The sequence below is a fragment of the Elaeis guineensis genome, chromosome 2 (assembly GCF_000442705.2).
Source record: "Elaeis guineensis isolate ETL-2024a chromosome 2, EG11, whole genome shotgun sequence".
In the NCBI taxonomy this organism is placed as follows: Eukaryota; Viridiplantae; Streptophyta; class Magnoliopsida; order Arecales; family Arecaceae; genus Elaeis; species Elaeis guineensis.
In genome coordinates, this window is record NC_025994.2 from 10,648,148 (window position 1) to 10,661,622 (window position 13,475).

Below are 13,475 nucleotides of genomic sequence, written 5' to 3' on the forward strand. Positions count from 1 at the left end.
GATCTCCACTCCCCCCAATCAAACACTCTCGAAGAGGATTGGGCCACGGAGTAAAAAAGGCTATGGAGTGATGGGGCAGTCGGAAGGAGGCAAGGGCCATGGAGGGAAGAGGATTTTTTTCTTTTTCTTTTTTCATTAGAGTTTTGGGGATTAGAAGAAGATATATGGAAGATAAAAAAGATATGGAAGAAGATGAAATTAAGAATTTTAGCCACATCAATATTAATTTTTAAAATATTTTAAGCCATATCAGTTCTGATTTGAGCTGTACAAGTAAAATTTACTTCTTATAAATATTGAAGGTTGATACATGAGATTTTCAATGAGAAAAAATTATCAAAATTATATATAAAAATAATATTAAAATAATTTAAATAATTTAAAAATTAAATTTTAATTTTTTATAATTTAGAGATCATACAAAAAAAAAAATCTAATTTAATTTGCGGATCAGAAACATAATTTTTATCCATTCTGGAAAAAGTATGGATACAAAATGGTTGTATACGGATATTGTTTTTCGCCCCAACTTTCCCCGTTTTCCTGCCTTTCACTCAACAGTGTCTCCCCGAAAGCGCTGATCTCCATTAGAGAGAGAGAGAGCGATCGAGGCCGAGATGAGGCCTTCCACCGTCTCCGTTACTCTCCTCCTCCTAATTCCCCTTCTCTCAATTCTCCCCGTATCGTTGCCATTGCCGGTCTCCTCGGCGAGGAGGAGCCCCCGGTTCTTGGGGGACTTCGCCTTCTCGCGCCCCGATCCCTCCCGGCACCGGAAGGCGTCATACCAGTACGAGACGCGCTACTTCCAGCAGCGGCTGGACCATTTCAGCTTCGCGGAGCTGCCGTCCTTCCAGCAGCGCTACCTGGTTGGCCCCTCGGACCACTGGGCCCGTCCCGCAGGCCCCATCTTCTTCTACTGCGGCAACGAGGGCGACATCGAGTGGTTTGCCTCCAACACCGGCTTCGTCTGGGAGATCGCCCATCTCTTCTCTGCCCTAGTCGTCTTCGCCGAAGTATGTATATTTATAACGTCTAACCTTTCTTCTTTCCCCGAAATCAATTTCCAAAAATGTCCGCTTTCTTTCTCAATTGGAAATGATATGGAGGGTTATTTGCAAGAAAATTGATTTGCTGCTGGCAGCATCGTTACTATGGAGAATCCATGCCGTATGGCAGCAAAGACAGAGCATACGAAAATGCCGGGTCCTTGTCATACCTCACTACCGAGCAAGCTCTTGCCGACTTCGCGGTGCTACTCACCGACCTGAAGCGGAACTTGTCGGCGGAGGACAGCCCTGTCGTGCTGTTCGGCGGATCATATGGTGGAAGTAAGCCCATTCTGGTATTATTGATGACAATGCTTTTATCTCCTTATGATACGTTGAAAGATTATTTATTTTTTTTACTCTTTTAAACAACTCATGGAGCAGTGATGGCTGCTTGGATGAGGCTGAAGTACCCGCACATTGCCGTTGGCGCACTTGCTTCCTCGGCGCCGATTCTTCAATTTGAAGATATCGTTCCACCGGAGACGTTCTATGACCTTGTTTCCAGTGATTTTAGAGTCAGTGCACTTATTACCTTTCAACGTGGGAGTATGAATATATAGTTCCATGTAATCGATGAATTTGGTTTTGTGATCTCAGTATATCACTGGTTTCAGCGTGAAAGTGTGAGCTGCTTTAAGGCCATAAAGGAGTCTTGGAATGCATTGGAAGATCAAGGGCAGGGGCGCGATAATCTAGTTAATCTGAGTAGGAAATTCTGCTTGTGCCGGTAAGACGAGTCCTCTCTAGCCAATATGTACATAATAGGCAGGAGAAATTTGTTATGCTGGTGTCATGTTATGGGTTCCATTCCTTATTTTTAGTTATTTTACTGTATATATCATTCTTTTTTATGTGATACAAGTGTAAACTGATGAGTGGCAGGGACCTGAATAATACAACAGAACTTTCAAACTGGTTAAGTTCAGCCTACAGCTATCTGGCCATGGTGGATTACCCGTATCCTTCTGATTTTCTGATGCCTTTGCCTGCAAACCCTATAAAAGAGGTCAGTTGGTCCTTAATGATCTGTTATATTTCTTAGTGTGAGGAGAGCATTTTGTTTTACGATGTGACGTTCAGTTTTGCTGAAATACATGACTGTGCTGGGAACAGAGGAAAAGAAAAGGAAAAAGAAAGAAAAAAGGAAAAAAAAATGATTTTGATTCCTAGTGTTATGTGCGCTGGCTGCTACTTAATTGGCAGCATTTATAAAGAAACAGGAGTTGATGTCTACCAAAATAGTAGGCTTCTGTTGGTTTAGCAGTGAACTATCCATTTAGATGTAAAAGGCCTACATTAATGTTATAATGTTGCGTTAATGTGCTATATTTTCCGTATGGTTAGTAGTTGTGTTCAATAGTTGTAGTTGCCTGTCCAAATTGTCTATGTTTTACTTGCATCTTTCTGTTTGTCATTTATGAAGTTAAGATATGGTGCTCTGAGAAATGCTATTGTTTTTGCACCTGGACTTCTTAGACTGATCTAGGACAACCATAAAGACCAAAGGCCTGATTGTAACAGGCTTTAAGTAGAATGTTGGATGTATGGGTTTTGTTTTACAAATCTATCATATAGTTTTTTCCCATTGCTATCCAATGTTTTAGGAAACAAAGGATAACAAGAGGTATTATATATTTGCTTTGTTCAAAATCATTGCATCAATATCTTGGCCAAGTATTTTATGGTTTTGCATAGTTCTAATGATCAAATTACATCACATCTATTGGCTAGTGGAGTTAAATGAATTGGCATAATTTTTTTAATTTTTTGTGAGAAACAATACTAAAGAAAATGAAAATTTTAACTTGTAATAGATCAGGCTTGCCATATGCAGGTTTTAGAAGAACAACTTTTATGTGATCTGAGATATTGGGTTAAATAATTTATGTAACCCACGAACTTATTTATAACTGAACTTGTAAGAACAACAATGCTAGAAATCTCATTCGAGTTGAAGTTGGTCATTTTTATGAGTTTAAGACCAAACATTTGTTTGTTGAGCTAACCTAAAATTATGTAGTATATAATGGAAAAGCAAAAAAAAAAAAATGCTTAACAACCATCGAAATTTAGGTTCTTTTTAAGTTGTAAATTTTATGGTATTAATTACAGACTAGCAAGCTTTGATTAAAACTATCCTAATCTCGACTTAGCTACCAATAAATACTGACTCCTTATACATGTCAGTTATTTAGAGAGAACCCGATATAAGCTGTTTGAGATTGAGACATAAAATTCATGCCCTTAATATTCAATGCACTTGGGTTGCATTTGGTAGCTGGCAATCTATTCAGATTGCTGGCAATTTAATGTGGTAATCTGGATTACTGCATTTGGTATGCTTTTTGGGTGGTAATCTAGATTGCCTCATGGGAGGCAATCTGGATTGCCTTGGGGAGGGGCGACTATCCAGATTACCACTTCTTTGGCAATGTTGCAAATTAGACAAAATTATTCCTAAAAAAAATCACACAAAACCAATTGTCCAACCCTCCTTCCCCCCACCCCCTCCACGTGCGCCCCCGGCCCCCGGCCCGTGGCTCCTTCGTCTTCCTTTGTCTGTCCGCGGCTCCTCCGACCTTATCCCCCACTACCCTCCCTCGTGGCTCCACGTCCATCCCCACCCCCACGGCTCCACATACGCTCGCCGCCTCCCCACCCCCCAAGTGCTCGTGGTTCCCTACACCCCTCGGCCCGCTACTTTTCTGCACCACCACCACACCTACATCACTCCCGTTACTTCTCATCAGGGAAAAAGAAGAACATCAGAGCAAAATTATTAGAGATATTTTGAAAATTTGATTTCATATTATCAATAATCTAATTGTCATACTAAACATGTCAATCAAGATTTTCAATAATTTTATTGCAACATTATCTGTGTGTACCAAACACAGTAATCAACATTATTGACAATTTAATGGCGGCAATCTATCCTAAAGACAATCTACATTACCTTCTAAGATTGCCTGGCGATGTACCAAACGCAACCTTGGGATTGAGTCACTTGTCATTTTTATTGAGCTTTTGAACTGTAACCTACATACCTTTTCATGTTTCTTTTGCCCAGATAATGTAGTCATCCCAGGTGCTTTTTGGGTTGGATTCATTGTATTTTTATCATTGCTTTTTAACCGGGGCTTATTAATAATTTTATTGTTGTCTTTAAAATTTCCAGGGCAACATGCATGAAATACAATTTTGGCTCTTTCGTCAATTAATAACTACATAAAACCAAAAAACCTTAATGGAGACATTTAAAGTTGAGGTTGCTATCAGATCCTAATCTATGATTTTGACCATATATTTAACTAAAGAATATCGAAGTCCAAATAAAACTTTCTCCAAAAAATTTAATAAACCTGAGCTATAAAAGAAATATTACCAAGATCTCCTGATAAAAGGAATGGTTTTATATCAAGAACTCCATTTAAGCTCCATACCCTATTATCAAAGTTCATGCTCCTGCTATATGATTAACTTTGAACTGAGTCAGGTTGCCAAGCATCTGTCATGGAACTGGGCATCTACATTGTGAGCTGCATTTTCCTTTTCCTAGTACTTTAGTCATCACATGTGCCTTGTTGGATTTTCTTGGTTATATTTGTCATCGTTCTTCTCTTTGGTTTCAGCTTGTTACATTTCTGAGGAAAGTTAAAATTGAGTAAACAGTTGTTTGGCATTTTTTCTAAACAAAAATATCAATGGTGCTAAACAGAAATTAATGATACTGGAAAAATAATTTATGTTTTTGACACATTATTTGGTAGTAATATATTCAAGTTTCTTTCTTGATGTAGGGTTACATATGAACGACCTTGCCGTAACAAGAAGGAAAAAAAATGATATTGTTGTTCCCCCCAGGGGCAGGGCCAGATAATGTTGGATGCCAGCTTGTGACATAATACAGAAAATTCTGCATAATGTACTTTTTGTGGATGTTGTTAGATGTAAGGAGTTTCATTTGGAGTGGGAGTTCATCTGGTTTCAGTACCTTGAAGGCTTTTAAGTAAAGCCTCTTCACCAATTAACTTTAAAGGTATATTGATGAGATTGATCACTAACAAAATGAGTTCATTGTAGATGCCAGGAGAAGTTGGCATTCTTGTGGAGAATTTGAGGCACTATTTTATATGCCAACATGATACTTAAATATTTCTCATGTTTTGAGAATTTACTTCTCTACAAGGGGGAGACATGTTGCAAATTTTCTTGAATTCTCTTAAGGACTCCTGCAACATGAAAAGTGGAAGAATATGTAAAACTTCTGACCCTTGCTAATGAGTTCATAATTATTGTATTGCTTGGGGCATAGGACTTTCTTCTTGAAAAGTGGATAAACTTTCTACTTGCAGAAATCTCTTGTTGGATTGAAGCATTTGCTTCTTGGAGGTAGGGGTGTAATTGGGCAGGGCTTGATGGAGCTTGGGTTTGATCCAGCTTGGTTCTAAATTAATGTTGAGCTTGAATTCCAAGATCAAGCTTGATTTGTTTACCATTATTTGTAGCTCAATTCAAGCTTAATTTAGAATCAAGCCGAGCAGGAGCTGAGTAATCAGCTTGATATCCTAAATCAAACCAAAATCAATTCAAGATTAAGTCAAGCTTGGTTCAAGATTAAATGAAGCTTGATTCTTGATTTCTAGTTTTGGTTCAAAGTTTGTTTGAGGTCTAGGTTAACATTTTATTGATCCATATAATAAAAGTACATGCCAATTAAACTTTAATCAATGATTTATTATATATGAAATATATAATATATATCATTTAGATATATTTGAGCTGTATCAAGCTGAGCTTGATTGAGCTAAGTTTATTTTTTTAGCCTGGCTTGAAACTAATTTCAAGCCTGTTTTGCTGGTTCAAGCTTGGCTTATTTAGCTTCAAACTGGCTTGAGTTGAACTTTTCTTGAGCCTGAGCCAAGCTTGAGCTGCTTAATTCGTGCTTCCTTCTTTGCTTCGCAAGAAGGAACCGCTAGCAGGTGGAATATGATCACAAAGTAAACATTCTGCTAAAGAGCATTTTATGGGGAGTAAATTGCATTTAGGATATCTGCTGGTCTGGATCCTCCTACCTTTATCAGAAATTGATGGTGCTTTGTATATGTTCAATAGACTGTCCTCTAAAGCTTTTATAGGAAAGATGTGAGAGCCCTAGAAAAGAATGTGATTAGTTTCAAATTAAAATCTTATTGAAAAAGGCTGTCTTGTCATGGGTAAACAGGTGCAAATCCCGTCAATTAAGGTGCCATAATTGAATGGTGCGACCTTCTAGATGTAGTAAATAGGTTGTCTTATTATGATTTCTGTTGGATGCCATTTTTCAATCACCTTAATATTCCAGATGTGAAATTGCTGAAAGTATATCCATTGGAATAAAGGTCAATTTGCCCCAAGAGTCTTTACTTGAAGACTTCTAACATGATAGCATCATATACATGATCAAATCTCGTTAGACATGAAAAAAAAATGGACTTTGTTTGCCAGATCATGCTTTTATCATACTTTATATATCTGACCATAAGCCACCTCTTGCACAACTGATCTGTTGAGGATGAGAAATTGGAGAGCCATTTCTGATTCATTGAATTGTTTTTTACACTATCACTTGGAGTCTTGGACCTTTATGCTTCCATGAATTTGCATGCTTCTATGAATTTGCACACACCATGGTCGTGAAAAAAGCTCAATGGTCATGGCCTATGTTGGTGCTTATTTACTGAATTTTTAGCTGCTTATTTTGTTGTCAAGCTTGGGATTATGTGATTACTGAATGTGCATTACATCTGCTATGTTCTCCAGTCTTTCCAAGAACTTTGAGGCTATTTGACTGCTTATAGAACACAGTTATCTCATGATGATATGGGCAGCAATTAGCTGTTTGACTTTCTATAGCTTTGATGAATGTTACCATCTGAATTATTGGGATTGTTTATTCATACTCATCCCCTGTTCATTTCGTCATAATTCTAGGTATGCACAAAAATTGACAGTTATCCTGATGGGACTGATCTCCTGGATCGTATTTTTGCTGGAGTAAGCGTCTATTACAATTACACTGGAACTGTTGATTGCTTTGATTTAGAGGATGATCCTCATGGCATGAGTGGTTGGGATTGGCAGGTTTATAAGCAATTTCTATAACCTATATGTTGGTGTCCTTGTATGAAAACATATTCTTGAATCTATGATATTTTTTTTTTTTTTTGCTTATTATGTAGGCCTGCACTGAGATGGTCATGCCAATGTCTAGCAGCCAAGAGAACAGCATGTTTCCTGCATACAATTTTAGTTATGCTGCTTATCAAGATGGGTGTGTTCAGAACTATGGTGTCAAGCCAAGACCTCGATGGGTCACCACTGAATTTGGTGGCCATGTAAGTAATGATGTATAATTGCTATTAAAAATCCTTACTGCTTAATGTAAGTCTAGCATGTTTTCACTTCCTTTTCTTAATTTAATTAGTTTCATTCATGGGAGTTGGTTTACCTTGGATCTGGATTTAGAAAAATACTGGGATCTCCTTTGATGGAGTAGCATGAGTCATCAGAAATTCAGAGACCTTACCATACTGATAACTTTACCAATGCCATCTAGAATCTAAGGAGTGCTCCTTGAATATGCTTGAAATGTTTTCCCCCTCCTTTGTGTGTTGAATTATATTAATAATCCATGCTTTTGTCTTTGTTCTCTTTGTACATCATCTTGCATGACTTGGTAGCTGTAACAAAGTGAAAATTGAAGACAAAAAGATGCATCTTGATGAACTGTTAGGCGAAAGATACTCGTACCAAACAAAGACTTATTAGAAGTTGTTGATTCAGAGTGCTATTGCATCTATAGACTAAATGGAGAATGCATGCTTATCTATTTTTTTCTAAAACAATTAGAATCTATGTTGTGAAGATCAACTGTAGAAAACTAGTAGAGTATTTCTCAACTTTTTCACCGTATGCTTAAGGAAGCAACCAAGCATATTAGAAGTTCTGCTGAGCCAATTTTGTAGCCTTTTCTAGTACATATTCAATGGGGAGCAATTCTGAATGTTATTTATAGATTACACTCATAACAGTATCACTCTGAATTGGAAACAGGGTTATATGTTACATTGGAATTTTGAGAAAGATTCAAAGGATAAAGGGTCAAAGTGTGAGCAGAGTTAGCCATTGTCCATGACATGCATGTCCCTTAAGGAAGGGTCTAGCGGCCCTATCAGAAATTTTGTCCAGTTGACACAGTAATATGCTTAAATACTGGATATATGGGAGTATATCTAAATAAATATAGAAATGAGTACTAAATGAAGTGCGAGAATTGTATGGATGGAGCAAGATGGTGGGGAACTGACTAAGGTGGTATAGTCATGTGTAATGAAGAGATCAGGCCCCAACTGGAAAAGTTTCTCAAGTTTATCTTGGAAGTAAAAGAAAGAAATATAAAAGCCTAAGCAAACTGAATACAATTATAACGATGGATTAAAAAAAAAAAAATTTTGCTAGCACTAGGTGTGCATATGGGTGTCACATACCTAAATAAAAGTGGCAATACAGTGGAAAATAAAAATCTGGATTTCCAGTTTGTGGTTGAAACTTAAAGAATGACCCAATTCTCCTAAGGGATTGTGTTTTCATGTGATGATACGGGACCCAACCTTAATAAACCTAGCTTGACAAGATTTGAACCATACTGGATAGAAAGATGGGTTGGAATTGGGTGTAACTTGAGACCAGAAACTAATGCTTGTCTGGACTGGGTCATTCTCTGTCCAGATATGATTCAACCTTTGTGCAGCCATAGTTGTTGGTGGATATATCACTGGTTGCAGAGGGATTAGTTAGCTTTAATGAGTTGGCTGAAGTTTTTCTGGTCAAAGTCAATTTGTTACAGATCATGCTTGGATATGTCATACATGCGATATTTTAGAGAAATTGGATGGACCAGAGGGGATTAAGACATAAAAGTTAGGTATAATAATAGCAAGTCCAAGGTTTTAAATCTCATGGGATAGAGGTGTCTCTATTTCTATATGGAACGGGATGTCCTATTATCCCGTTTCATCCTATCATGGCAACGGTCTCGGTCATGTATCCCGGTAGATATCCTTTGCTTCTCTTCTAGTAAGTATCCTCTGTTTCTTTCCCCTTCTTATTTCCTTCCTTCTTTTCTTTCTTTCCTTCTTTCTTTTCTTTCTTTTTTCTACCTTCGTTTCTCTTCTTTCCTTTTTCTTTCTTTTCTGATTTCTTACCTTTTTTCTTTTTTTTTCTTTCTCTTCTTTTTTCTCTTTCCTTTCTTTCTTCTTTTCTTCCTTCCTTTCCTTTTCTTCTCCCCTCTTTTCTTTCTTTCATTTTTTTCTTCTTCTTTCCTTTCATTTTTTCCTTTTCTTCACCCTTCCTTCATTTCTTTCTTTTCTCTTTCTTTTTCTTTCCTTGTGGGGATGGGATTCAGGGTCCTAATCCCATCCGGATCCCATTGTCTATTAGGAACGGGATAGAACAGCCGAGATGCCCCTATCGGGACATAAAACCTTGAGCAACTCTACTATTGGTAAGGTTTTTGTGATCTTTTCCTTTATGACTGTTCATCTATGTGTTATGATGTATAATAAATTATTATGCTTTACAAGGCATGTAAGATACCCGTCAAAGCTAGATTATTGTACAGTGTTGCATGATAAGCTATCTTTTTCTTAGGAGGATTGCTCTCTCTATCTACGTGGTTTACTTTACTGGTGAGGGAAACCTGTATTTATACCCTGTAACCAAAGATGGTAATAGTGTACCTTTATCTGCTCGCTGATAGACATGTAGCATCTAGGATTCTGATAGTAAGAGCTTGTATTGTCTGATGTCTGGACCCATAAAGTGTTAGGCAAGTTACTGGATTTTCTTAGAGGATCCCCTGAACATGTACCAAATGTTTATGTCAGTTCCTTGGAGGCAACGAGTACCAGATTAGCAGTTAATTTCTGGAATTGAAAATTTCAGGATTCCTTGGTGGTGCAGAAATTTGCACATAGTCCTGGGCCCTGGTTTGGTTCTTGAATACAGGACGTGGAATCTTACCATAGACAAGGTTGCCTGATGATAGATATTGTTTGTATCTTCATGATCATCATTCAATACAAGGTAAATGAGCATCATAGATTCAGTTGAAATTGTAAGGTTTGAGGTGATCACAATCCATAATATGGGAGCACTCTAAGAATATTATGCTAGGCAGGACTCTTCTTGATTTCCTTCCACCTGCTGGCCTATTGATCTTTCCCATGGCCAGTTCTGCATTTCAAACAACATATTCTCATTGATGCAGATAGGAAGAGGCATCATTACTCCAAACCAGCTTATATCAAGGATCTATACTTGATATACCTGCCACATATAGGCCCTAGATTGAGGTGGATTGCAATTTGATACTTGACCAATCCTATTACCTACAACAAGTGGACCTACTCCAGTGTTGAGCCTGAAATTGTCAGTACAATGTTGGCTTCAAATAGAAGCTTAGCAACATGTAGAGGCCATGTTTGTTTAATTATTGTCAAGAAGAGCCATTGCGATCTGCCTGAATGAAAGTCATTTACCAAAGGGACCTCAAAATAGCTTCTTTTTCACATTCTTTTTGAATAAATGCTGGATGAGCTGTGACCCATGCTCCTCTCTCTCCCCCCTCCATGGCTCCCCGCCTCCGCCCCCACTCCCCCTCTTTCCCTCTCTCTCAGAACAAGAAAAAGGGGTCTTGAAGTACACTGCACAGTAATTTTGTTCTTGTGCTTTTTTTGGTCATCAGGATTCTTGGAACATTTATTAGAATCTTTTTTTCCTTTTGGCTACGGTCAAATTGTTGTACATTTGATATGAAATGATAACTGTGTCAAATGGTAATGTTGCCGACAAAGTATCAATCTTGCTTTAGGTTGATATTTTTAATACTTATATCTACTAGTATTTGTAACTCAAGATTATGGTATGCTAGATGGCCAGGGTTATGTTGTATTTGATAAACCTTAGGGTGGTGTTTCATAGGAGCATCAGACTTGGAACAGGGTCTTATGCCAGCCAAATATTATTACAAAATGGGCACAGACGTGGAATAGGCTATGCCCGGTCACAACATCCTATGCTCATATCATGGGCATAGGCATATTTGCTATTCCTTTTTAACTTGAAATAACCTTATGCCCACACTTATGCATGTTTAGATTGTACCCTTGATTTTAGCTTTTTATCTTCGATTGTAGTATATAAATATCTAATATAATATTTTGATATCATAATTATATGATTATTTCTTTTGTAATATTACTAATGGATTAGAAATATCTTAATATATTATATGTATCTAATAATAAAAAATAATTTTTATAATATATTCACTTATAAATTGTCTTATATGTAAAAATAAAAATATAATATGAAATGTTTATTGTTGTAGTATGATAATAAAAATCAAATTTTCAATTTGATTTGTATAGAATAGAAAAAAAAAGGAAAAAAATCCAAATTTTTGTGTGTACCAGATTAAAATAATTGGCATAAATATTATAACATAAGAAACTTATTAGAATAATATTGATAAGAATATCATATCAAATAGAATATCTTTACAGTATAATATCACTATGCAAATATAAATATTATGTTATCATATTCTTTATGTATAATATTTATAACATAGTATAATATAAGAATTTATAATATCATATCAAAATATTGTTATTAAATATTAATATGATATTCAAATATTAATTTCATACTATTGTATTGTAATATTATATTTATGTTATTATTATAATATTACAGTGTAATATTAATACTATATTTAAAAGATTCATGTTATAATATACAATATACTATATCGGACTAAGAGTAGTTTTACCATTTAACATGCAATACATGGGCTGTTTATTCTGAATTTACACCTTATTCCAGAAAACCAACCAAACAGTATCTTAAGCTGTCCATTTGGATCAGGATTTTGGCAACTAAACAGGATTTGGCAAAACCACTTGGCATTGCTTTTGTTATTCCCATTTGTCTTATGCACCTACCAAACAGCACCTAGATGCATGGCATGCTTTCTGAAATGCACCGATTCTGCAATATTGCTTTATAAGTTGTTTGGTACCTTAAAATGATTTTCAGATGATAACGTTTTCTTTGTAAATTACAGTAAACAATTTACCCAGCAATGTCTCTATTTTATGTAGGAATGCCTTTTTCCTACAAGAAACATTTGTCTAGAGTTCTGTTTTCCTGTATTAGTTCAGTGGTCTTTGGTAATGATACTGCTCGGCTGATCCCTGGGTTTGCAGCAGGAAACAACTTTGGTGATAGTGTGACAACCCTCACCTTGTACTAGGTTAATTATTGTTTTGTCAAAGACAACAAAGAACCCATGCTTGTATGGGTGTTTTGTTGTGTTAGACACTCATATATGTGTATTTTATGTCGACAATAAATTTTAACTAGCTCTCTTTCTGACGTTGAAATATTGTGACTGTATTTGGTTTTAAAGGATATCAAGACAGCATTGAATAAGTTTGGCAGTAACATTATTTTCTCAAATGGACTCTTGGATCCTTGGAGTGGTGGGAGGTGATGTACTACATCAATTACACTTCTTTGGAAGCTAATTTAGTTGCTCATTTTTTTGTCTTATACGAGTTCAATGGTATCTTTTTTACATGTTACAGTGTGCTGCAGAACATATCTGAGAGTATAATTGCACTTGTTACTGAGCTAGGTACTGTATTCAAATTTTGCTGCTGTTTAGTTCTCTAGGCAGAATCGTGTTGTTAACATAGACTTAATTTTGTTCCTCAGGAGCACATCACATAGATTTGCGTCCTTCAACAGATGAGGATCCTGATTGGTTAATAGAACAGAGGAAATCAGAAATCAGTCTTATAAGAGGTTGGATATATGATCACTACCAGGAGAAGGTGGCCTCTTTTAGCATGTAGTTCTGATGGTTTGTCTCACTTCCATGGAGGTGGAAGTTTGTTTTCCACAATAATCACCTTTCTTAAACTTACTTTGAAGAAACATGATGCTAATATTGTAAACAGTCTGCATGTATATATGTTTTGCCAAATTCGATTTGCATTATCCAACAATAGGCTTCTTATACTAACATGCAATCATCTAGGTGTATTTTTTTCCTTTTATTTTCGCAAGGAGAATTTTATAGCTAAGCTATTGAGCACTTAAATATCTTATTCCTTTTTCAAGAGAAAGAGTTATTATATATTTATATACCTTGTATGCACTAAAAATTCCAAGAAAAAGGTCTAATATATACCTCACTATTGTGATATCTGGATGCAGACCTACTGGAAACCCTGTAACTTGCCATTACTAAGGGTATGATCGGGTATGACAAAAAAGTTTCAGAAAACTAAAACGTTGATGTGGCATCGTTGTGGC

At 36.4% G+C, this 13,475-nt stretch overlaps 1 protein-coding gene across 2 annotated transcripts; it reads left to right on the plus strand.

Moving 5' to 3' along the window:
• The first annotated feature begins 507 nt into the window (after positions 1-507).
• On the plus strand, positions 508-13,165 carry LOC105061159 (uncharacterized). Of its 2 annotated transcripts, none has more exons than XM_073251557.1 (10): positions 508-1,013; positions 1,142-1,328; positions 1,431-1,564; positions 1,664-1,776; positions 1,932-2,055; positions 7,023-7,085; positions 7,271-7,426; positions 12,565-12,644; positions 12,743-12,792; positions 12,873-13,165. In XM_073251557.1, exons 1-10 carry the CDS (start codon positions 618-620, stop codon positions 13,010-13,012), a joined length of 1,443 nt encoding a protein of 480 aa, XP_073107658.1. In that variant the 5' UTR covers positions 508-617; the 3' UTR covers positions 13,013-13,165. The 2 variants fall into 2 exon arrangements, with proteins under 2 accessions (XP_073107658.1, XP_073107657.1); XM_073251556.1 differs by having other exon boundaries at positions 509-1,013; positions 7,023-7,172.
• Positions 13,166-13,475: the final 310 nt, after the last annotated feature.

Bases quoted from the DNA above. Each gene is read 5' to 3' on its own strand.
- LOC105061159 (XM_073251556.1), top strand. From the start codon at position 618: ATGAGGCCTTCCACCGTCTCCGTTACTCTCCTCCTCCTAATTCCCCTT. The intron at 2,056-7,022 runs GTCAGTTGGTCC...TCATAATTCTAG, and splicing joins CTGCAAACCCTATAAAAGAG to GTATGCACAAAAATTGACAG. The intron at 12,793-12,872 runs GTACTGTATTCA...TTTGTTCCTCAG, and splicing joins TGCACTTGTTACTGAGCTAG to GAGCACATCACATAGATTTG.